Source organism: Dendrobates tinctorius, unplaced genomic scaffold (assembly GCF_039654945.1).
Source record: "Dendrobates tinctorius isolate UK_male_01 unplaced genomic scaffold, ASM3965494v1 ptg000003l, whole genome shotgun sequence".
In the NCBI taxonomy this organism is placed as follows: domain Eukaryota; kingdom Metazoa; phylum Chordata; class Amphibia; order Anura; family Dendrobatidae; genus Dendrobates; species Dendrobates tinctorius.
Genome location: NW_027361671.1, coordinates 36,606,817 through 36,633,360, shown reverse-complemented (window position 1 = coordinate 36,633,360; position 26,544 = coordinate 36,606,817). Strand labels below are relative to the sequence as shown.

Genomic DNA, 26,544 nt, shown 5'->3' with positions numbered 1-26,544 from the left:
TATGTAGTACTATTGTCATTGAAAAGGAATTTTGATTTTTCACCACTAGATGGCGACTCCTCACCACAAAAAACATCTCCTGTACTTGGGTCTATTCTACTGCTTGGTAGGAGGCAGTATTAATTCATGGGATATAGTGTAATACGGCCTTCACTGGCCCACGCTGCCTAATATATTCCTTTTTTTTATTCCTTTCATTAATTCGCAGTCATTTATCTTTTTTTGCTTTAATTTTTTCCTCCTACCCATCGAAGAGTCATGACTTTTTTACTTTTCCATTGAAGTATGTGAATGATTGTTTTGTGGGATGAGTTGCAGTTTTGAATGAGACCAGTCATATTACATAATATGATGTATTGAAACACGTGGAAAAAAAATCAAATTGCTAAAAAGATTTTTGGTTTTACAACTTCAACACTGCAAAGAAAAAAAAATATTTTTTTTATCTTTTTTTGAGGGGTAGGTTAGGTTTTCTTTATGTTAAGCACAGCAGCGAACAGGGTTTCTACCATTTCGATCCCTACCCTCTGACTCCTCACTCAATGTGTATAGCCATTTTGATATTTAATTACACTTGGACGATTACATAGGGAACAATTTTTTAATACATATGTATTGCCACAGAAGTTAAGGGGATGGGGGAGTCGGCCTGTCGGTTCCCAGACTATACGCCACCGCACCCTGCATCAAATTGGTCTGCATTGCTGTCGCCTGAGAAGAAATCCAAAGATGATGCACAAGGCAGGCCACACACAGTTTTCTAAAGACAAGCAGGCTAAGGACATGAATAAAGGTACTGTCACACTAAGAGATATCGCTAGCAATATCGCTATAACTAGTGACGTTATAGCGATATTGCTAGCGACATCGCTGTGTCTGATACTTACCTACGACCCGCTCCCCCGCTGGTTATCGCTGATCGCGCGAGAACGTTCAGGAGGACTGTTTCTCGTCGTCAGCTTCCTGCGGCGCTTCCTGCTGTGAGGACGAGCGACGCGTGAACGCGGGCGGGAGGACGCAGGATCGCCGCGTCTGACAGGTAAGTAGCGACCCCCGTCCCCAGCGATGTCGCTAGTGAGATCTGCCTATGTGGCAGCTCACTAGCGACCACTTAGCGATATGACGCGGTCAGGATCGCTGGTACATCGCTGGTCGGGATCGCTGGTACATCGCTAAGTGTGACAGTACCTTTACTGGAATCATGTCCTGTGGTCTGATAAGACCAAGATTAGCTTAGTTACTCACCGATACACCAAGGTTACTTACCGGTAGCCGGTTTTTCCGGAGCCCATGACGGCACACATGAGAGAGGGGACAGGAACCCTACTGAAGATAAAAGGGGCGGTACCTCTCCCTCGCTTCAGTTGGTTTACAGAGCATGAGAGGCCCCCCCGGGTTAGTACACATGGTAAAACTATCACCACATTATATCTAACTAAAAAAAAAGCACCCAAACTATAGTGCACACCAAAGAAGTGAAAAAGGGGGGGGAATATACAGGTGCCTTCATGGGCTCTGGAAAAACCGGCTACCGGTAAGTAACCTTGGTGTTTTCCCGTCTCCCATGACGGCACACATGAGAGACTTTTATAGAATAAGACACCTTAGGGAGGAACCACCGCTTGCAGCACCCTTCTACCAAAGGTTAGGTCAGTAGAGGAAGAAAGATCAAGTCGGTAGTGCTTAAAAAAGGTGGAAGGTGAGGACCAAGTAGCGGCTTTACAAATTTGTTCAATTGATACCTCAGCCTTCTCTGCCCAGGAGGTAGCCACGGCTCTGGTGGAGTGAGCCTTGATGCCTTCTGGAACCGGAGCGCCACTTGCGGAGTAGGATAACATAATGGTCTCCCTGATCCATCTGGCAATGGTACTCTTAGCTACCCCGTGCCATTTTCTACTACCCTGAAAGGCTACAAAAAGGGACTGCTCTTTCCTCCACTGACTAGTTATTGACATATATTGTACTATGGCTCTTCTTCCATCTAATGTATGGAACTTTTGCTCCCCAGGGTTTCTAGGATTGTTACAGAAAGATGGCAAGGAGATCTCCTGAGTCCTATGAAACTTTTGGACTATCTTGGGGAGATAGGCCGGGTCTGGTCTTAGAACCACTCAGTCATCCAAGATCTGTGTATATGGAGAACATATAGATAGAGCTTGTAGGTCGCTCACTCTTCGGGCTGATGGTAAGGCTACCAGTAAGACAGTTTTAAGTGTAAGTAGCTTTGGTGACAGCTCTAATAGTGGTTCAAAGGGATCTTTGGTTAAGGCCTCTAAGACTAGGTTGAGGTCCCAGGGTGGTATCTTTGGGATAATGACCGGCCTTGACCTGCCACAGGACTTTATGAATCAGGACACCCACCTATTGGCTGCTAAGTTGCAGTTATATAGGGCCCCCAAAGCTGAGACTTGGACTTTGAGTGTGTTAGTGGCTAACCCCAGTTGTAGCCCCGACTGTAAGAATTCTAGGATAGGTCCCACTGGCGCTACATCCCCCAAGGGTTCCCCCAGGAAGTCTAGGAACTTTTTCCACGTTCTACCGTAGATTTGGGATGTTATAGGTTTCCTACTTTTCAACAGGGTGGAGACTAACCCTGGAGAGAATCCCTGGCGACTCAGTAGCGCCCTCTCAAATTCCAGGCTGCTAGATGGAAGCCCTTCACCTGAGAGTGGACCACTGGTCCCTGGGAAAGCAGGTCTGGAAGCTCCGGTAATATCCATGGATCTGTCACTGACATGAGTCTCAGAAGGGAGAACCAAGGTCTCCTCGGCCAAAACGGAGCTATAAGAATTATTCTCGCTCGATCCTCCCTGATTTTCCTGACCACCACTGGGATCATTGTTATCGGGGGGAAATGCATAGGCCAGGATGAACTTCCAGGGTATTTGTAGGGCATCTACTGCGAAGGGGTTTTCCCTTGGATTTAGTGAGCAGAACTTTCTGACCTTCCGGTTGTGTGCGGTAGCGAACAGGTCTATTTCTGGTTTGCCCCAGGCCTGAACTATTTGTTGGAAGACTTGGGGGTTTAGGGACCATTCCCCTTGTCTTAGGTGCCTGCGACTCAGGAAGTCTGCCTGTATATTTTCTACCCCCTTTATGTGCAGTGATGTGATGGATAACAGATGTTGTTCTGCTAGCTGGAAGAGTAGATCCGATATTTGCATGAGGCCCCGAGATCTCGTTCCCCCCTGGTGATTGATGTAGGCTACTACTGCCTGATTGTCTGTCATGACTCGGGTGTGGCGGCCCTGAAGTAAAGGAAGGAAATGTTTCACGGCTTTTTCCACTGCCAATAGTTCTTTTACATTTGAACCGTGATCCTTTTCTAGCGAGGACCAGGTCCCCTGTATTGAGTGGGATCTCAGGTGTGCTCCCCATCCTCTGGCACTCGCGTCTGTTGTAATGATGTCCTCGACTGGTTTTTGCCACGGGACACCAGCTGTTAGATTCTTTTGTTGCCTCAGTGGTCTCCTCTGAAAAAACCTCCTATTTCGAAAGGGCCTTTTAAATGCTGATGGCCCCAAATTTGGGAACCCTTTCTTCTTGTCCCCTGCTTTCTGGAGGATGTCATCTAACGTCTCACCAAAAAGGAATTTCCCTTCACAGGGGATTGAACATAATTTCATTTTGGTCTGTAGGTCCCCTGGCCAACTTTTAAGCCATAGTGTTCTTCGGGCCGCGTTTGAAAGTGCTGCTGTTTTAGACGATAGCCTGACTGAATCGGCCGATGAGTCCGCTAGGAAGGCAGCTGCTCCCCTTATTACTGGGATAGAATCTAAGATCTTATCTCTTGGTGTCCCTTCCCTCAGCTGTTTCTCAAATTGGTCCACCCGTACCATTAGGGCTCTTGAAGTACATGTCGCCGCTATGGCTGGCCTGAGGTTACCGCCTGCTGACTCCCATGCCCCCTTTAGAAAGGTATCTGCCTTTTTATCTAGGGGGTCCCTGAGGGTGCCCATGTCCTCAAAGGGAAGGGCGAATTTCTTTGAGGCTTTTGCGACTGCTACGTCAAGCTTCGGGGCTTTATCCCAAGATGTAGATGCCTCCTCCTCAAAGGGATATTTTCTTTTAAGGGAAGGGACTGTAGTATTTTTCCTGTCTGGCTTGTCCCATTCTTTTTTGATTGGGCCCTTCACAATTTCGTTAAGGCCTCTTTCACACATCAGGTTTTCGCCGTCAGGCGCGATCCGGCGCTTTTGACAGAAACCGGATCCGGCGAAATGCAATGCCGGATCCGGTTCCCCCCCCATTGACTTGCATTTGCGCCGGATGGCCATGCGTTTCATCCGATTTTCGCCGGATCCGGCAATGTGACGCGATCCGGCGTCTGGAAAAAACGGAGACTGTAACGTTTTTTGTCTCCGGCGTAAAAGCCGGACACGCCGGATCCGGCGCGTCCGGCTTTTTCACACAATGAAAGCCCATGAGCGCCGCAATGCGCCGGATCCGGTTTTTTGGGTCTGAGAATGCTCAGTAGCTCTGCCCACAAGACATATATAAAACAAGACAGTGGGACCCACAGCCACACCCAACATGCCACCCAAGAAAGCAACCAAGCGCAGCAGGAGAAAGCAGGAGACCACTGCAGCACCATCAGCACCACCACCACCCCAAATGGAGCAGCAAATGGAACATGCTGAGGAGGGGAGGCCAGCAGCAGATGAGAGACGGTAATTATCAAATCCCCCATTCCTCCAAACTAGGGCTATTGAATATCAAGATATTCATTGGCCCTTTGTTTCTCTTTATTCAACAGCCGCCCAATAGATGCAGCAGCAGCAGCAATGGCAGCAGGTGGAACACCACCCACAGGCATGGAGTGTGGCCACCAGGAAGACAGCACATCATCTTCTGGGAGCCCTCCCTCGCATCGTCAGCGTTTGACGGTAAGTTTTTATTTCCAAAATCCATCATCTCTGTAATATATGTCTATTCATTGCCTTTTCTTTCAAAACAGGATTCACAAGATGAAGAGGAGCTCCCAGAAGAAGAAGGAAGGGGTGGACAGACACTTGGAGTGGGCTCACAATTGGTAAGTTTTTTGCATCAAACGCAGAAACACAACATCACACTACACACAACACATAGAAAACAATGTTCTGCAGACCACACACAGCAAACAAATGCCTACATCCAAAGACATAACATTTTTTGTTTTCTTCTCTAGTCTTCCCAATCTGGTGCTCGGCCAAGAGGTCCTCGCAGTGCCTCCCAGGGTCGTCGGTGACAGCAACGCGGCAGTCACCAGCGTGTAAGTATAAATATTTTTGCTTTGTTTTTTTGCACTTTTTATTTCATTTCTTTTGTGGAGGCTAATTATGTTATTTTTGTCTTTTTCTTTAACAGCCTTCACAGCGTGCTCCCGACTCTGACGGTGAGGATGGAGGACTCGATGTGGACCACCTCATCGATCTCGTCAGAGAAAGGGAGCCGCTCTGGAATATGGCTGACCGCCGCCACGCTGACCTTATCGTTACCCGACGACTCTGGGATGAAATCTGTTCGCTCCTTGTGGGCCGCTGGGAGGACCTTGATGTTCGGGCCCAGATTAAAGAGCGTAAGTATATACAGTACCGGTTGCTTGATGTAAACCAGTGTTTCCCGAACTCCAGTCCTCGTGGTCCCCACGGATCATGTGTTCAGGATTTCTATTTACTATGGAAATCCTGAAAACATGACCCCTGGGGACCATGAGGACTGGAGTTTGTGAAACACTGATGTTGTATACTAACCACTCCTTTCTCGTTTCAGGAACAGAATTGTGAATCGGTGGCGGTCTGTGAGGGATCGTTTCAAGAAGGAGTTCAATAAAGAGATGCGGGCCCCGAGTGGATCTGGAGGACGCAGGAGCAAGTACAAGTACGCACAAGCCCTGTCGTTCCTCCGGGAAACAATGGTCACTAGAAGGTAAATATTACACACCACATGTGAAAAAAAATGTTAGATGTAACTTTTTTTTTTCAGCCAGGGCCATACCATGTCAGTATTTTAATTGTTTTTTTTTCTCTTTATTCCACAGCACGGTGAGCAGCACTCGGGAGCCTGCACGATTGGACCCTTCTGAGGCGATCCCTGAGGAGACCGGCACCGAGGGACACTTCGACCGCCCCGGTACATCTGCACCTTCCCAGCCTTCCCACACATTCGACCCCTCTGTCCCATCCACCAGCACAGGAGCATCGTGGTCGCCTACATTACATGAAGCTGCTGGTGAGGAGATCGCTTTCCCTTTACCCCACCCTTCTGCCCCTGCCACCTCTAGTACACCTGCGGGTACTGGGCGGCAGCGGCAGAGGGGTCAGGAAAAGACTTATGCGCCAGAGTTCTTGCATCTGAATGCATCTTTCCAGAACTGTCTAAAAGTCTTGTCAGAGCAAATCTCCGCAGGCTTTCAGCAGATCAACTCCAGCATTCTGGAGGTGAAGACACTTCTGCAAACCATGCATTCAGAAGCAAGATCTTCGCCAAACCACACCTTTTTCAGGACTGTTGTGGAGCGCATGGCAACACTATCTCCTACCCAGCAGATGCATGTAATGCATTCGTGCCACGGTGCTCTACAGCAGGTTACCTCCCAACCTCCACCTCCCACCACTGTAGTTCCTCCACCTGCACCCCCTCCAGCCACTTTCCATCCTCCCCCTCCTATTACATCTGTACCCCCTCCAGCCACTTTCCATCCTCCCCCTCCTATTACATCTGCACCCCCTCCAGCCACTTTCCATCCTCCCCCTCCTATTACATACCAGCAACCTCACCAGTACCAGCAACCTTCCCAGTACCAGCAACCTCCCCAGTACCAGACATCTCCCCACTTCCAGCAACCTGCCCCGTACCAAACTCCTTCCCCGTACCAAACTCCTTCCCCATACAACTTTCCATCAACATCATCTGTTCCTACAGTCCCTGCCCAACCCTCCACTCCACCGCCCACCAGCTCTTCTGCCTCCCACATGTCCACCCATTCTGTAGCTTTTTCCACACCATCACCTCTAACTGTTCCTTCCCCACCACGATCCCAGTCCTCTCTCCACACTCCCATTGTCGAAGTGTCCCGCAGCCCCTCCAGCAGTATTTCCACCCCACACTACACCGAGTTATAATGTTTTTTTTGTAATAAAAATGCCCATTTGGTTGGTTTCAAACCTTTATTAAAAAAGTTTTTTTAACTTTAAAAACAGTTTACACAAAAAAAAATATTTTAAATAAAAGTTAAATTATTGTTTACACTTGTTGTCTGTCATTTCTTTCTGCGGCGAAATATGTTTAAAAAAAAGGTTAAATACAGGTTATTTAAAAGGTAAAAAGGTATTCAAAACCAGGTATATAACTGTGGGTAAATTTTAGCTTTTTGCCACAGTTGTGTTCCTGGTTGTGTTTGAAGCAAAGTATTTCACCTGAAAAGTTGTGTTTATTGTTGGTGATTTCCTAACAATGTACACAACTTTTGTTAAAAGGTGAAATACTTTGCATAAAACACAACCAGGTACACACCTGTGGCCTAAAGCTAAAAATAGTAAGACCATGACAAGATAGCCAACTTTGGTTGGCAAAGGTATATACTGTTGGTCCAGAAGGTACACAAGTTTGGTTAGGGCACAAATCTTTCACACTCTGTCATCCTGCCAGTGTACTCTGCCTTGAGGTGACATAAAGTATAGTGCAAAATTGTCCCTCATTACTGAAACCGTCACAGAACTTCTAGTGGTAATATTTCCAATGACAACATCCATCTTCGCCAGTAACTTGCTCTTCTCTCCAACCTGCACTTTCTCCTCTACAACCTGTCAAAGAAGGGCTGTAGGAACATGCTATATATAGTTTTCCAGTAGCCAATCCCGTTCGGAAGGCCACAAGGGTCAATTTTAAAAACCAGATCCGGCGTAATCCGTCGAAAAACGGATAGAAAAACGGATGAACCGGATGAGACGGATCCGGTTTTGTCTGTCAAGAACAAGACGGATCCGGCAGAAAACCGGATCCGGCACATCAGGTTTTACAAAACATTTGCCGGATCCGGCATTCCGGCACGACGCCGGATCGCGCCTGACGCCGAAAACCTGATGTGTGAAAGTAGCCTAAGCGGAAATACTCTCCGTTTTTTCTGGCCTAGTCCCCCGAACATTATGTCCTGGACTGTTTTATCCGGCCTAGGGTCCAATACCCCCATGGTAGACCTTACAGATTTTACTAGTCTGTCTACCTCTTCTAGGGGAAAACAGTGACGCCCTCCTGTTTCCTCGTCTGAGGATGAGGAGCCGGATTCCGAGGTTTTAGACGTGATTTCTCCCGACGTGGAAGAGTGACTGGGAGGTTCCCATCGTGTCTTTCTTCCTCGTTTTATCCCTATGCTTAAGGGATACGAGGGCGCTCTGAACCTCTGATTTGATTGCGGCCCTTAGGTCGGATGCGAAATCCGAAGTCTCCTGACAAAGAATTTCTTTTGTGCAAGACTCGCATAGTTTTTTCTCCCATGATACAGGTAGGGGTCTAGTGCAAGTGGGGCATTCCCTGTTCTTCTTTTTCCCCTTCTTCTTTCCCTAATAAGGGAGATGAATTGTATTACAAGGGTGAACATTCACGAAGATCACTTACCCTCAAAGGTGCGCGGCTGCAGGTACCGACTCGGGAGATGGAGTCAGGTCCTGTATAGGCTGATCTCCTGATAGCGATTTGCTCCTTGCCGCTGACGTACTGCGCCGCGTTGAGTGACTGCTGGAACGGCCATCTCTGTCTCGTTCCTTCTGCCGGTGGTGGTGTTGTTGGTGCTGCTGCTGCTTGGGCTGCAGCCTGGCATGCTGTTCCTGTTGCTGGTCGCTATCCCCCATTATCAGGATCGCTTCCAGCCAGGAGTTCTGAATCCACCATTTTTAAATTTGCCGCCCCCGTCACGTCACCGCTCCCATCCTACACCGCGCTGGCCGGGGAGCGCGCTCCTGCGCATGCGTCGGTTCCAGGGACCCGGAAGCCGCTCTTCTACTTCCGGGGCAGCAGCCATCTTGGTACTCTCTGTACCATGGCGCTGCCAACACTTCCACCGGGTCCCCGCGAGCCCCGATCTCCTTTCCGGAGCGGCGGCTCCGACATCTCCCCCCCACTCACCTGGCAGCCCGCATCGGCCCCAGCGGTGGCGGCTTCGGGCACCGCTCCTGCCGCGACAGGTGCCTCCCCGCTGCCGTATACCGGACAGGTCGGCCCCGGACTCTTCTTTGAAATCACTGGTACGCAGTACTGTGGGTCCCCCCTTCAGAGACAGAAACCCAACTGAAGGCGGAGGAGAGGTACCGCCCTTTTATCTGTAGGTTCCTGTCCTTGAAGGGCGGATCCCCTCTCTCCGTGGTGCTGTCATGTGTGAGAGAGAAACACTTATTTGATTCAGTCAAGCGTGTGTGGAGGTAACCTTGTGAGGTGTACAAAGACCAGTGTATCGTACCTACAGTCAAGCATGGTGGTGGTAGTGTCATGGTTTGGGGCTGCAGGAGTGCTGCTAGCTTGAAGCTACAGTTCATTGAGGGAACAACGAATACCAACATGTACTGTGACATACTGAAGAAGAGCATGATCCTCTCCCTTCGTAAACTGGGTCACAGGACAGTATTCCAACATGATAACAACCCCAGACAAACCTCCAAGACAACTACTGTCTTGCTAAAGAAACTGTAGGCAAAGGTGCTGGACTGGATAAACATGTCTCCAGACCTATACCCTACTGAGCAACTGTGGGGCCTCCCCTCAAAATGGAAGGTGGAGGAGCGTAAGGTCTCCAACATCCACCACCTCCGTGATGTTGCCATGGAGGAGGATTCCAGTGGCAACCTTTGACGCTCTAGTGAACTCCATGCCCAAGAGAGTTAAGCCAGTGCTGGAAAATAATGGTGGCCACATAAAATATTGACACTTAGGGCACAATTTGTCAATTTTCACTTAGGGGTGTACTCACTTTTGTGGCCAGGAGCTTCGTCATTAATGGCTGTGTGTTTAGTTATTTAGATGGCACACCAAATTTACACTGTAATACAAGCTGTACACTGGTTACTTTAGATTGTATCAAAGTGCCAGATCTGCAGTGTTGTCCCATGAAAAGATATAATAAAATATTTACAATAATGTGATCTGTGTACTCACTTGTGATATACTGTATAATATATACACACATATATATAAACTGTGTTCCAAATTATTATGCAAAAAGAGTTTAGGAGTGATAAGGTTAGAATTTTTTTGTTTGTCATTTAAACTCATTGATGGTGATGTGTGTCAGGGCTCTTTAGATCACTGAAAGCAATTGCAGATACCTGTGCAAATTAGTTTGGCAGGTGTGTCCAAATAAAGGCAAGACTACTTAAGAAGGCTGTTCTACATTATTAAGCAGCCTACATTTTTTGCCACAATGGGAAAGAAAAAGGATGTGTCGGCTGCTGAGAAGCAACAAATTGTGGAGTATTTAGGTCAAGGCATGACTACAATCAACATTGCCAAGACACTTCATCGTGATCATCGCACAATCATGAAGTATGTAGCTGATTCCCAGCACACACGTGTGCGAGCTGATAAGGAAAAATTGAGGACTCTTTCCAACAGGCAATTGCATCAGGTTAAAAGAACAGCTGCAAAAATGCCTTGTCATAGCAGCAGACAAGTTTTTGAAGCTGCTGGTGCCTCCAACGTCCCCCGAACAACAAGATGCAGGGTCCTTCAGAGGTTTGCAGCTGTGCGTAAGCCATCCTGTCGACCACCTCTATCCACTGCACACAAGCAGAAGCGGCTCCAGTGGGCCAAACGATACATGAAGACTGACTTCCAAACGGTTTTGTTCACCGATGAGTGCCGTGCAACGCTCGATGGTCCAGATGGATGGAGTGGAGGATGGCTGGTTGATGGACACCCCATGAAAACACGGCTAAGGCGCCAACAAGGAGGAGGTGGAGTAATGTTTTGGCCTGGAATCATGGGGAGAGAGATTGTCGGCCCCTTTAGGATCCCTGAAGGGGTAAAGATGAACTCCATAATCTATGTGGAGTTTCTAAAACAGCACTTCCTGCCATGGTTCAAGAGGAAGAACCGTGCTTTCCGCAGCAAGATCATTTTCATGCATGATAATGCACCGTCTCATGCTGCAAATAACACATCTGCATCTTTGGCTGCTATGGGCATAAAAAAGGACAAACTTATGGTGTGGCCACCATCTTCCCCTGACCTCAACCCCATTGAGAACCTCTGGAGCATCATCAAAAGGAGTGTTTATGATGGCGGGAGGCAGTTCACATCTAAGCAACAGCTCTGGGAGGGTATTCTGTCCACATACAAAACAATTGAAGCACAAACCATCCAAAAACTGACAAATTCAATGGACGAGAGAGTTCAGAAGCTTCTTTCCAACAAGGGGTCCTATGTGCAAATGTAACATCACCTAGAAGAAAGTTTTGACTTGAAAACTGTTTGATTTCATTTTGTGATAAGCTGATAATGCTTATAATTTCACAATTGACCATTTTTTGGTTCAAAATAAAAAGGTTGAAAACTCTGCTGTGCATAATAATTTGGAACATGCATTTTGAGTGTTTCTTATTTTTAAAAATATACTGTTTTCATAGGCAGTTTGTTCAAAAACACTGCAATTATACTAGAATAGTAGGTGACTGGAAAATAACAATGACTGCAATTCATATAGGTAATTTAGAGAAAATATGAGGAAATATTTTTTGCATAATAATTTGGAACACAGTGTATATTATTTTTTTTTTAGTTACTGATCCCTGGCTGCCATAACCGCACATTTGTACACTGCAGGAGAGATAACAGCACGTTTCAACCTCTAAAATGCAGCCATCACAAAGGAAAGCTGCTGCATCAGAGCTAGCTCTGACTACATCAGATACTCTCACTTGCCCGCTCCGTACATTGAATGCACATACCCACTGTACATTTATGGCAAGGGTTAAACCACACATAATGAATACTACCATGTGATTTACTTATGAATGACAGAGTAAGGCATTCTGTTTTGCAGTTACCTCACAATTTAGCAATGATTGAGAATATTCTGCATGCAAAGCCCCCTTGGGTGGGCTGCAGATCAATCACACAGACGGAGGCACAGGAAGTAATGCTACTTACGTCACAGAGAGAGCCAAAACGAAGGATGGAGAGCAGCGAGTGCACGTGACTTTCACTGGTAAAGTACAGTCGTGTGCGCACGTGTCGTTCTGGAGACATCACGCCTCGGGAATATCTAACAACAAAAACATTCTCTGTGTTATGGCGAGTAGATAACACAACAGGACAAGGCACATTCAATACATTTGGCTCAATGCCGATGTGTTGTCCAAGGTGAGGTCACTTCACTTGGCCAACGCGCTTAAGGGCGACCAAATGTGATGGCAACATGCACAAGGTGTCAATATGAAATACAGGGTGAGGTCTGTAGTCGGCCTGGAGTTGTATGTACTGTAGTTTTGGCACCATTGCTCAATGCCACTTTTTTCTCTAGTGTCTCCTAAGGCAATGTGCAAGCAGCGTTTTTTTAGGCACCAACGCAGCCTCCGAGTTTTGCCAGGAGACGCTGCTTCAGGAAAACTCCAGCAGTTGGTTTCCAGAGAAGACTCGTCGGTGATTTTGTCATCGTTCGTGTGGCGACTAATAGTGAAAGCTTCCTGACACATAAGCGTCTTACAGGTTTCCAAATCCTGAAGCAGATAAAGACATGCCATAAGATGGAACATGAGCACAGCATTGTCCTTTTGACATTGCTGTGCATTATGTCCATTTTACGGGGTGCTTTTTCAGGCGGTTTCTGGGCAGAATCCGCCCAAAAAAGACGTTGTGTGCACATACCCTAGCTCTAGTTTCTTGCCTTTTATTATCCGGACCAGGGCTGTGGAGTCGGTAAGCCAAGCCTCCAACTCCTAAATTTCCATGACACCGACTCCACCAAAATGGGCTCCGCCTCCAACTCCACGACTCCAACTCCACAGCCCTGATCCGGACACTGGAATACATCAATACCATGCAATGCTAGGGAAAGTGACCAAGTACTACAACTATGACAGCAGATACAGATTTTAGAGGAGATATCACATGCTCTTATGTCCTTTTAATGCCTTATTCAGTCAACCCTAAAACCGAAAGGGGGGAAAAAAAATAAACCTTACGGAAATGTAGTGCAGAGGGTTTGTGGGGGGTTAAAAAAATCTGCAAACTTAAGAAAAGAAGCAGCTTTCAAGAGCAAAGAGTGATTGAGATTTTCTATAGTCTAACACAACATGTGGTCTAAAATGCAGTCTAAAAAGGAAGAGGATAGGAATATTAGTTCTGATAGCATTGCCATGTACGAGGATACGATCTCTGCACATGGCTGGGCAGAGCGGGGAGGGTTCAGGTCAGATTTCACGAAGCTACTATTAAAATAGGATATATTTCTGGGAGAAAATCACCTGCAGTCATTACCAAAAGAGACAGGTAAGCATCTTTGCCTGTTTCTGGTCATTACCAAAAGAGAGCTACAAATATATATAATTGGGGGCCATGGCTTGGCCAGGCACGTGAGCAGTCATGCAGCAGGAGAGTTCCGGGGACATAGGTCTATATAAGACTCCTTCGGGCACCTGCGATTCAGTACCTATAAGAGCTGAGGAATATTCCCTGCATCTCCTGACACCCGTCGCCAGCATGACTATGGCTGGAGGCGCCAGTAAGAGCTCCAGGAAGCAGCTCACACAGCGGGCAGAGAGATCAAAGATGGTGTCGGCACACCTTTGGCAGGTACAAGGGAAAAAGCAGTGACCACTCCTGTGGAGGTGAAATTATCCAGCTTTGCCAGGCAAAGGGGTTTAATTCACAAGTAAAGGGCACATTTATCACTTCATGGGGATAACAGACAGATATAAAGATTTTTTTATGAACAAGATCCTGACCTTCTACTTGTCGTACAATCTCAGGCAGATGCCCATTTGGCTAACAGCCCAGAACAGAGCAGCAGAATGAGCCTACATTGAAAGATGTATTTGTCTCTGTAACACATTGCAGCTCTGCTATATCCTCAATTAAACACCCTGATCGGCCTGCTGATGGATGAGTTTTCCTATACGGGGCAAGCTCTGCAAAAAGTTTCTGACTACATCAGCGGAGGGGAAAATAAGTGACCTGGAGGATCATAGAATGTTATAGTTGGAAGGGACCTCAAGGGTCATGGTGTCCAACCCCCGGCCCCATGTAGGACTCACTATCCCATCTAGGAGGTTCATAATGCTTTAAATAGAACCGGATTCCTGCAGACATCAACATATCTAAAGCCTTATGGTCCAAAGTGGATGATTTGGAGAAATAGAACGGTAGTGGGAAAAATTCCTGAGAACTGAAGGAAATAACCCCACAGAGCAAAGGGGCCCCTCCACATCCAGTTGTCATTAAACTGCTCCATTACCAGTACAGAGATACCATCCTCAGAACTGCCCGCACTAAAGGGGATATCTCTATTAATGGTCATAGAATCTCCTTTATTCCAGATTATTGCACTGAAGTCTGAGAACAAAGCGTACAATTCCTAGACACAAAGCGTCGTTAACACAACATGCAAATTTACTATTCTATTCCCAGAAAAGAGAGTGGATGCTCTGGAAGAGACTTTTTCCTTTGAACATCGTAAAGAGTCTCTCCGCTGGACGGACCTGAATGAGCAAAGACTCTGACGCATTCCGCAACGTTGATGTTCTATTTCACAAGCTATGCGCCATCAGTGCCTATCCGATTGACTGTTGTAATTATATATCCCGTTAACCCACAGCCCAGTGGGACTATGAATCCCATCTAGTCATTACTGCCCTCTACTCCTCTTTGGTCACACCTCATCTCAGGTGTGTCCAGTTTTGGGCGCCACATTTTAAAAAAGACATCAACAAACTGGAGCAAGTTCAGGAAAGAGCGACCAGAATGGTGACCGATCTGCAAACCCTGTCTTATGAGGAAAGGTTGCAGGATTTGGGAATGTTTAGCCTGCAGAAGAGAAGACTGAGAGGAGACTTAATAACTGTCTACAAATATCTCAAGGGCTGTCACAGTGTAGAAGGATCATCTATATTCTCATTTGCACAAGGAAAGACTAGAAGCAATGGGATGAAACTGAATGGGAGGAGAAACAGATTAGATATTAGAAAAAACTTTTTGACAGCGGCAGTTTTCCAGTTATTCTAAATCTCATGAAACGCCATCACGTATAGATTTGACCTTGGGCTCAGAACATATTCTTCCTCTTGTGGATTCAGTGGAGTATCTGCCTAAAGTCTTCTCAGACCACTCGCTTCTAGTGACATCCCTATGTATGTTACCTAGACCCAAAACATCTCTGGTTTCATGGGCAGGGAATCCTCCTGGCCCCAAAGCTTAGATTATAATCTGGCGTCATCCACGCTCAAATATTATTTTCAGGAAAACAATAACTCAGCTTTGCGTAACATTATGTGGGATGCCATGGAGGCATGCTTAAGTAATAGCAGTTATACCTAAACCGGGTAAGGACCGACTTATCGTCCTACAAAGATCATAGGGAAAGTACTGGCCACCAGACTCGCCAAGGTTATTTCTAGCGTGGTGCACACTGACCAGTCAGGTTTCATGTCTGCTAAATCCACAAATGTTAACACTCGCTGACTACACCTTGAAGGGAATCAGTCAGGTCATTTTTGTGTAGTATCCTAAAGGGGGCAACGTACAGAAATAAAAGTTGTATATCCTGAAAGGGCTGACAGATTACCTTTAATCTTAAGCTAACAGTGAAGAATGTAGAGAACACGGTCATATGCTCATTGGCAGTACTGGAGAAGCTTGGCATGGCCCCATTTTCATCTTGTGGATAAAGCTGCTGTATGGGAGGCTGGTAGATAGATTATGGGTTAACGGATGGCTTTCCCCACTTTTGGACTTGGTAGAAGCACCAGACAGGGCTGCCCACTGTCTCCGCTACTCTTCGCACTAGCTATTGAACCTCTTGCCGCAATCACTAGGATTCATCCTGGTATCGAGGGTTTTTGTAAAGGGACTGTAGAGGAGAAAGTGGCGATTTATACAGACAATGCATTATTGTTTTTAGCAGAGGCCTCCACCCCATTGCGATGGAGACTATTGACAGATACGGTAGATATTTGGGTTTAGTGATAAATTGGAGTACCTCAGTCTGCTTCCATTGGATAATGGTGACAATGTTCCTTTTTACACTCTGATTTTAAAAATACCAATAAATACATAAGAAATACATATAATTACATTACATAAGTCATATGGCGCCTTACAGTGGATGAAGCTTATTTACGGTGTCGTCATCCTGAGTTCTCTGCAGATCGGAGCGGATCTTCCGAACCAGAGGGGTGCAATAACCTTTGGCAATCTCCAGCTTTTCGGCTTTGGATATTCCATATTCCTACATTGCGATGAGCGATGGAAAAACAGCATCATAATGTGAACTTAGAAGAATTGGCGCAGTTAAATTCTCAGGCTACCCTATCAATGGATGTACTAGTTTTATGTAAAAAAAATAAAAGCTTAATTTGAAAAAAGAAAGAATATTCAACTTTTGGATATATTTTGAGCTATTTTCTCGTAATTTTAAAAGGTAATTTTTAGCAGTCAGAATCATCGCTACTGCTACCTGCATTTCACCCGAAAAAAGAAGTAATCATATCTTCCGTATGAAATGAATACAGGGTGTAATGGTCCTCTCCAGGACTGCTAGGGGTCACTGACAGCTTTACAAATTATAAAGCCGACATTTCTACCAATAAACAGAGTGTGTGGTATGGCAGCTCAGGTCTATCCACTTCAACAGAGCAGAGCTGCAACTCCGGAAAGTCCATGGGCACGTGTATTCTGGAAGAAAGCAGACACGGTTTACGTCTCCAAGATGTCCCTTTAAATGCGTTCTCTGGATGTGTTTTCTCATTTTTACTCTCATAGTTGTGGTCTACCTATGATGTCAATTACAGGCCTCTCATCTTTTTAAGTGGGAGAACATGCACAATTGGTGGCTGACTAAATACTTTTTTCCCCCACTGTATATCAGGAATTTTAGGTGACTTATACCACCTGCACTTGCACTGTATAGCCATACAGTGTCTTATGTCATACATATGATATAATTTTTCCCATGGTGGGCACAGTATAAGAAGCACAATCTTGACTTATACTGGACAGACAAAAGTCGAGACTACACTTTTTTGGTCCCAGTTGGATGAATCTGCTTCGGTTCTCCTGTTCTACAACAGGCTGACTTACAGATTTGAGAGCATGCTCGGTGCAGCTGCTTGCCTCTAACCCCTTTCATGCCGTGGCCATATTCCATTTTCTTTTTTTTCCTTCCCTTCTTCCATAACTTTTTTATTTTAAATCACAGTAAGTTTAATATAGCCGCAGGATGGCTCGATTTTTTTTTGTAGGACAAGCTGTACTTTTGAACGGCAGCAATCATTCTACCACATAGTGCACTGAAAAACGGGAAAATAATTCCAAGTGCGTTGAAACTGGAAAATAAAGTGCAATTTCACAATTATTTTTTTTAATTTATTTACCACGTTCATTACACGGTAAAACTGACCTGGCAATAATGATTCCCCAAATCAGGAGGAGTACGCGTTAAAAAAAACAAACAAAAAAACCTATGCATGTTTGGCATTTAACGATGAAAGGGGTTAGGTCATTTGCACATAAGAGTTTTTTCTGCGTGACTGTATAATACCCACCTGAGGGATAACTATATCAGCTAGTGCCTTGGAGACCCTGTACAGCTCCATCGTGTTCTCCAGTTTCAGAGAGCAGTTATGCTGCACATCGTACTTTATGCAGTCATATATGTCGGGTATTTTGCTGATGTCATATCTTCCATTTTTGGTCTTGAAATCCTTTTCTAGTTTGCACCATCTGCGCAGCATCAGCTCAAGGGTCTCGCTGTGATAAAGTTGAATATCTGTAGAGGGGGGAACGAGCAATAAACCATTTAAAAAGAGAAATGATTCAAGTGCTCGTCGTGTCAGGATATAAGGCGGCGAAAACAAGTGCAGAAACCTTTGTGATGCATGAGCTAACAAGACTGATGAATTGGGATCAAACCAAACAGATGGGCGTCGCTGTGACTACTCTCCGCACAAAACCACAAGGCAAGGAAATATGGGATCTTTGAAGCCCATCACTCTGGATGGAAGATAAAGATAGGAAACTTCCATACCTGCATATTTTGGATCCTCCATTTTCTGCCGGATCTGTGTTGTCAGACTTTGAATTAAGGAGTAAACTTTGTCACAAGTCTTAACCGGATTCTTTATAATCTGCATCGATTTAACCTGAGAGATGCTCCCAGTTGGAGTTAACTGAATGGAAGAAATTAAAGTTAACTTGCTTGTTTTCACAGCCATATTACAACTATTACTATATTACGACTGTTACACTATATGTAACAAAAACACACCTGTCTATTAAAGAGGTTGTCCAGCCAGAAATGAAAAGTCTACAGACTGCCGAATTGTGACAGTGCACACTGTCGTGATTCCCTGGGTTCCCATGCCGGTGGGTCGTGATGTGACCACATGTATGCAATTCCACACATCCTGTCAAATATCCGCTCACTACTATCCTAGAGAGAAACACAGCAAATCCATTCGGCACATGACCACAATTTTATGAGAACATAGGGGAATCGTGACAGTGTGTGCATTGCACACTGTTATCATTTGGCAGTCTGCAGTCGCACAGAGTGACTGCAGACATTTCTTTTCAGCCCGGTCAATCGCTTTAAGTTTTACCAGTAATCATATAGTTTACCCAGATCACATGATGGCAAATCAGGAAGAACCATATAGGAAACATTTTCCTGCTTTTCCAGGACCGTTCATGTCCTGACGTTTGCCCTAAATACACAACTTTCACAAAGTGGTAATCTGCCTCCCGTTTACCTTCTCATAGTCCTCAACACTAAAATCACGATCCCTCTGAAGAATCTCATGCAGTCTTGCTTTCACTCGATGCTGACAGCTACTTAATGAGTCACTGTCACTGTCCAACAAGCCATTCATATTTGCACTCTTCACCATCTGAACCAGTATTGGGGTCAGTTCTCCTTCCAGTGCCAACAATCCCTGGAAACAAAACCAAACACATTACATAAATTACGTACGGTATATATTATACAAATCACAAGTAAACATCGGCTTAAAGGGAACCTGTCATGAAAAATAAAGCTATTAACCTGCAGTTATGGGGTTAATAATGTTCTCGCACTGAGAGCCCCACTGCCAGGAGAAAATTAGCTTTATTCCCCCTGGGGGGGGGGGGGGGGGGGGGGAGAGTCACCGCTCAGTGTATAGTGCGCTCCCAACACTGACTGTCTGGAATGGTGCCAGAGCATGGCTGGAAGGGAAGCATGTGTGTTACACTCTGGAGCGCATGATGACGAAGCCTCCCTCCTAGACAACACGCTCTGAGGAGTCGCGTCGTCCGGCAGGGAAGTGACGTCCGCGCTTCCAATACTTGAGCTAGATCACGATGCTGCAAATATCTATTGAGCTCATTTTATTGGACCTTTCGGGTTTCAATACCCATGATACTATCCTTTCCCTACTCCCTCGTCAAAGCCACTGGCGAAACGAGCGTCGGGTCCTTCATGCTGTGGGGTCTAGATTTACTTAATATGCTCTGTTAATTTTCACTGCAATCTTTTACCGGTATCTCTTAATGTTTCATTAACCTATATGTGTCTCTTGCTTTGAACATTTCATTGGGGGGTTATTTTGACTATACTCATCTACACTCACTGGCCACTTTATTAGGTACACCTGTCCAACTGTGTGTTAAGACTTAATTTCTAATCAGCCAATCACATGGCGGCAACTCAGTGCATTTAAGCATGTAGACATGGTCAAGACAATCTCCTGCAGTTCAAACCGAGCATCAGTATGGGGAAGAAAGGTGATTTGAGTGCCTTTGAACGTGACATGACTGTTGGTGCCAGAAGGGCTGGTCTGAGTATTTCAGAAACTGCTGATCTACTGGGATTTTCACGCACAACCATCTCTAGGGTTTACAGAGAATGGTCCGAAAAAGAAAAAAAATCCAGTGAGCGGCAGTTCTGTGGCCGGAAATGCCTTGTTGATGCCAGAGGTCAGAGGAGAATGGGCAGACTGGTTCGAGCTGATAGAAAGGCAACAGTGACTCAAATTGCCACCCGTTACAACCAAGGTAGGCAGAAGAGCATCTCTGAACGCACAGTGCGTCGAACTTTGAGGCAGATGGGCTACAGCAGCAGAAGACCACACCGGGTACCACTCCTCTCAGCTAAGAACAGGAAACTGAGGCTACAATTTGCACAAGCTCATCGAAATTGGACAGTAGAAGATTGGAAAAACGTTGCCTGGTCTGATGAGTCTCGATTTCTGCTGCGACATTCGGATGGTAGGGTCAGAATTTGGCGTAAACAACATGAAAGCATGGATCCATCCTGCCTTGTATCAACGGTTCAGGCTGGTGGTGGTGGTGTCATGGTGTGGGGAATTTTTTCTTGGCACTCTTTGGGCCCCTTGGTACCAATTGAGCATCGTTGCAACGCCACAGCCTACCTGAGTATTGTTGCTGACCATGTCCATCCCTTTATGACCACAATGTACCCAACATCTGATGGCTACTTTCAGCAGGATAATGCGCCATGTCATAAAGCTCGAATCATCTCAGATTGGTTTCTTGAACATGACAATGAGTTCACTGTACTCAAATGGCCTCCTCAGTCACCAGATCTCAATCCAATAGAGCATCTTTGGGATGTGGTGGAACGGGAGATTCGCATCAGGGATGTGCAGCCGACAAATCTGCGCCAACTGTGTGATGCCATCATGTCAATATGGTCCAAAATCTCTGAGGAATGCTTCCAGCACCTTGTTGAATCTCTGCCACGAAGAATTGAGGCAGTTCTGAAGGCAAAAGTGGGTCCAACCCGTTACTAGCATGGTGTACCTAATAAAGTGGCCAGTGAGTGTATATCCCTTAGACTTTTTCTCCATTATTTACGTCCTTTTGATTATTCACTGATGAGTACATGTCACTTTACTCAATACTGCCTCATTGTTAATATATTTAGCCATCAGGAGGATCACCTTACTGGTGCGCAGGTCAGTTTGCATACTCTTTGGCACTGGTCACTTTTGACCTGAACACTCGTCAGTTGTGCAATATATGTATTTCTTTACATCACTTAATGAAACTTTGCAGCTTATGATTAGCTTTACCCCAACCCCACATCGGGTTTTTCTGAACAGTTTTGTGTGCAGTGCTTATCCTTGAACATTTTATCACGTCTAAACATGATTACATGTATTAACAAATTTGTTAAACTGTTTTTGCGACTTTTGCGTTGCATGTCATTTCTGTAAATTGTAATATCCCCTCTGGGCATACAACTGTGATATTATATTGTATCTAATAAAAGAATATATACCCGTCGCAGTCTTCCTTTCTGCCCTGGTCATCTGCTATCCCATGTGACTACTGCGCTTGTGACTAGCCGGCTCACACATCATCTTCTGTGTTTGAAAGGGAACCTGCCACGATTCATGTTGTGCAAACCACCGGTAGCAAGAATTGGCGCCTGGCTGCACGATGGCAACAAGGTATGGAATTTAAGGAAACACTCCGCCACTTCAGAGGAGGTGTAGTTGGAAGATCAGGCCGGCTATTCCCTGCTTGGCTCTAGTTGATTGATGGGTCTCTGCCATGTGTGTAGGGACAGACCTGTCGGTCACATGGAGCTGTGCAGGGAAAAGCCGTCCGAGGCTTTACTGGACTAATCTTATCTTGTAAATATGAAAAATATGTTTTTTCTGAAATGCCAGATGGTTTCTGAGAGAAACGTATCTGGCTGCAATAATGAAACCAGGCTCTGATTCACTGAGTGATGCTTAAAACAGTGATATGTAATGGCCAACTAAGGCCATAAATTAATGAACTGGATTTGAATTAAATAAAAAAAACAACATACTTTTGCAAATGCTGCAGCTGTCATCTGGACTCTTCCTTCATCTGATGCATAGATTTTTAGATCATGTCGATAAGTACTGTGTAACCGCAAAAGGCCACAGCCAGGAAATCCAGCATAGTCTCCTAGGAAACAGCATCGGTCATTACATTCATAATAAAAGAACAATTAGGATAGAAAAAAATCCCATCAGCACCTCCCTTAATAACCTTCTCTATTCTGATCCTGATATCTCTATGGAAACAAAACTATGAGATATAGGTTATATATATCCATGTGTTACAGGATATAAGCAATTCTCCCTCCTCCTCGCCATCATGAGTGACTGTAAGGCAACTGGCTGCAGCAGGAGCCTCTCCCCTCTACTCTGTCTGCAAAGGGAGACAAACAATAAGACCAACCACACACCTTTTTTGTTGTTAGTCCCCTTAATTTTGGTTGCCTATTAAGAGATCAGCAGGTAAGACTGCTTCTCAGCAAGATTTCTACAAGAATATTTGCTTAAACAGGATCTGCCACTTGTGTAAGCAGAGTGAGTTAAATACCTTGCAAAAAGTCCCACAATTACGATTCTGCAACTTTTTTCTGATTTGCCCTGAGTTCTTCCATTGCAGAGATATTCACAATTATTGCTTTTGGAGTGCAACATCTGAAATCTCACCATGTAGTGCAACTGGGAGTTTCCTCAGAATCTTCTTTAGGATCGTACATCTTTACCCCTCCATCCCAGGCTCTGTCAAGGACAGCTCGGCAGCAGATCCGTGAGTCTTAGGGTATATTCCCACGATCAGTAAATGCTGCGGGTTGGACCCTGTGTGCATCCGCAGCGGCCAGATGTTACAGCATAGTGGATGGGATTTCAAGAATTCCCATACCCATTATGCATGCACAGACGCCTCCGGCTTACCTGCGGAGACGCACATGTGGCTTGTCTTTCCAGACCGCAGCATGTCAATTTATGTAGCGGAGACGATCCATCTCTGCTGTGTAAATTACCCATACACTTTCATTACATGCGGTAAAACTTCTTAGTCACATGCGTATTAAGTGTGGGAACACAGCTTACTACTCATATGTACTAATTTAAATAATGGTGTACCTTGTTTTAGTCGGAAGTACACTTTCACTGCAGTTCTCACGATCAGCTGATCGCGAGAACTACAGTGCACGTGACAGCCGGGGACGGGTTATCTCTGGTCATCAGCTTCAAGCTCAGCTGTGTTTTGGATGTCAGAATTTGGCATAATGCCACCATTCAGCAAAAGACATCCAAATGTAGCAGAGCTGGACTCACCGTGGGACATTATGGATTATTTTCTCGGCAGACCGGTAAGGATATTGTTGCTTTTTTATTTTCATTCTCTTCCAGGAGACGAGGGTGTCGGTGGAATAGGCAATGCAGTAACTATGGTTTAATTAAGATCTATTAAAGAAGTCTGTATCATTATTTCAATTAAAGGACTTTATTCTGGCTGTGTCTTTATTCACCATAAAACTATAGAATTAGTAATGGATAGGTGTCTCAGACACTTCTCCATTACTAAGCCTTGGGCTTAATGTCACCTGACAATACAAAGGTGACATCAACCCCACTTGCCACCTCTACACGGCAAGTGGGAAGAGCTGGGTAAAGTGCCACAATTGGCGAATCTATGGATGTGCCAATTGTGGGCCGGCTGCGGACTGCTAATTTTAGGCTGGTGAGAGCCCAAATCCATGGGCCTCGCCAGCCTGAGAATACAAGGTCGCAGCTGTCTGCTTTTTCCTTGGCTGGTTAGCAAAAAATAAGGGGACCTCACTATTTTTGCCAACTATCCAAGGTAAGTAGGTTGCTTCGGCCTGAAATTATCAGGCTGGTAAGGTTGATGGATACTGCATTCTTACCAGCCTGAAATACCAGTCCCAGTAGTCTGCTTTACTCTGGCAGGTTAACAAATATAGGGAAACCCCACACTATTTTTTTAAATTATTATTTTTCATTAAAAAAAAGGAGGGGACCTGTCTCTGTGCATTCCTCCACTTCCAGTGTCGTGTACTTCTGGCTGTGTCACTAGATTTGCCATTATTTAAATTAGTACACAGTTTACTGACCATGGGAACATACCCCAATATATCTGCAAAGAGGAAATCGATTTTTTTCTCCTTCCCAGAAGCCAACTTTCAATTAGCTTTATTTCAAGTGACAAAACATGGATTTTTGTGAGTACTCACCGTAAAATCCTTTTCTCCGAGACGCTCATTGGGGGACACAAACTGTGGGTGTGTGCTTCTGCCGTCTGGAGGCTGACACTAAGTATACAAAAAAAGAGTTAGCTCCTCCTCCGCCGCATACACCCTCGCCCCCAGACCGGGCGTAACTCAGTTTAGTGCATAAGCAGTAGGAGAACGCGCCTTAAATTCAGGCAAGAAATTATACGTCTGGAAAAGGGACCACCCTGATCCTTACATAAGGATTTGTATAACTCAAAATAAGTAAATGCCAACTGGCTAATAGGGTGGGTGCTGTGTCCCCCAATGAGCGTCTCGGAGAAAAGGATTTTACGGTGAGTACTCACAAAAATCCATGTTTCTCCTTCGTCTCATTGGGGGACACAGAGACTGTGGGACGTTCTAAAGCAGTCCCTGGGCGGGATCTTAGCTCACCCAATCCATGCTATTTTGCGCCCCTGATTAGAGGTGCGCAACTGCTGCCTGGAGAATCTTTCTTCCCAGGCTTGCATCCGAGGATGCCTGGGTATGTACGTTATAATGTTTGACAAACGTATGCAAGCTGGACCAGGTAGCTGCTTTGCACACCTGTTCCGCTGAAGCTTGGTGTCGCAGTGCCCATGAGGCACCCACTGCTCGAGCCGAGTGTGCCTTGATCCCTGCCGGAACCGGCGTGCCACTGATTTCATAAGATTCTTGGATCGTCAGGCGAACCCATCTGGCCAAAGTCGCTTTGGACGCAGCGAGCCCCTTCCGCCGCCCTTCTGGGATCACGAATAGAGAGTCTGTCCGGCGGAAAGGTGCTGTCCTTGTCACATACCTCCTAAGAGCTCTTACCAGATCCAAGGTGTGCAATGCCTTTTCTACCCTGTGCACCGGTGCCGGGCAAAACGAGGGTAAGACAATGTCTTCGTTGATATGGAATGCAGAGACAACCTTCGGCAAGAAGGGAGGAGCTGGCCTTAAAACGACCTTATCCTTATAAAAAGTCAGGAACGGCGGTTTACAAGCTAAAGCCGCCAATTCCGAAACCCGCCTAATAGACGTAATAGCTACCAGAAAAACGACCTTCCTGGACAGGTAAGGTAAGGAGACTTCTTGTAACGGTTCGAAAGGAGGCTCCTGAAGGGCCCTGAGCACCAAGTTCAGGTCCCATGATTCCGTCGGCGCCTTATAGGGGGGTACTAAATGTGCGACCCCCTGCATAAACGTCCTAACCTGCCAGACCGAAGCGACCTTTCGTTGGAAAAGCACCGACAGGGCCGAGATTTGCGTTCTGAGCGAACTTGGAGCCAATCCTGCGTCCAGCCCTGCCTGCAGAAAAGCCAGTACGTTGGGGATCGAAAAAACCAGAGGAGCCACTCCGCGATCCCTACACCAACGGAAAAAACTTCCCAAGTCCGATGATATACTCTCGCCGAGGAAGGCTTTCGGGCACTCACCATCGTGGCCACCACATCGCGCCTGAATCCTGCCTGTGTTAACAGCCAAGATTCAATGGCCACGCCGTCAAACACAGGGCCCCTAAGTTCGGATGGTAGATCGGACCCTGGGACAGCAAGTCCGGACGATCTGGGAGACGCCAGGGTACGTCCACCACTAGCTGAACCAGATCTGCATACCAGGCCCGCCGAGGCCAGTCTGGGGCCAGCAGAATTGCTGGAACCTTCTCTCTCCTTAACTTTCTGATGACTCTTGGAAGCAGAGGTAGCGGGGGGAACAAGTACGGGAGACGAAACTGGCTCCACGGAAGCACCAGAGCGTCTGCTGCGATTGCCTGCGGGTCGAGGGATCGAGCGAAGAACCTTTGTACTTTGGCGTTCTCTCTGGATGCCATAAGGTCCACGTCTGGTGTCCCCCACCGTTGGCAGATCTGTTGAAAAACCTCGGGGTGCAGGGACCATTCCCCTGCCGCGACCCCCTGTCGGCTGAGAAAATCTGCCGCCCAGTTTTCGACTCCCGGAATGTGCACCGCCGAAATTATCACGTGGTTCTTCTCGGCCCAACGCAGTACCAGCCCAACCTCGCGCATGGCTGCTTGGCTGCGCGTGCCCCCTTGATGGTTTACATACGCTACTGCTGTAGCATTGTCCGACTGAATGCGCACCGGCCGGTGTCTCAGCCAACACTGAAACTGTTGCAGGGCCAATCGTATTGCCCGTATCTCCAGAATGTTGATCGGGAGAATTACCTCCCGAATGGACCACCGCCCCTGGGCTGTGTGACCCTGGAAAACTGCTCCCCAACCCTGCAGGCTTGCATCGGTCGTCATGACCAACCACTGTTCCGGGGGAAAGGGTTTCCCCTGGACCAGAGACGAGTCGCGAGTCCACCAT

At 46.2% G+C, this 26,544-nt stretch overlaps 1 protein-coding gene across 9 annotated transcripts in view; it reads right to left on the bottom strand.

Annotated features, from left to right (window-relative positions):
* The window catches only part of PPIP5K2 (diphosphoinositol pentakisphosphate kinase 2), a 184,478-nt gene that overhangs the window by 65,618 nt on the left and 92,316 nt on the right, over positions 1–26,544 (bottom strand). For all 9 annotated transcript variants that reach the window (XM_073546011.1, XM_073546083.1, XM_073546164.1 and 6 more), the window contains 6 exons: positions 22,004–22,125; positions 18,933–19,115; positions 18,209–18,350; positions 17,727–17,950; positions 16,284–16,411; positions 12,118–12,232 (listed from right to left, as the gene is read on the bottom strand). In XM_073546011.1, coding sequence (XP_073402112.1) covers positions 12,118–12,232; positions 16,284–16,411; positions 17,727–17,950; positions 18,209–18,350; positions 18,933–19,115; positions 22,004–22,125 — 914 coding nt within the window. The remainder of the gene's footprint in view (positions 1–12,117; positions 12,233–16,283; positions 16,412–17,726; positions 17,951–18,208; positions 18,351–18,932; positions 19,116–22,003; positions 22,126–26,544) is intronic.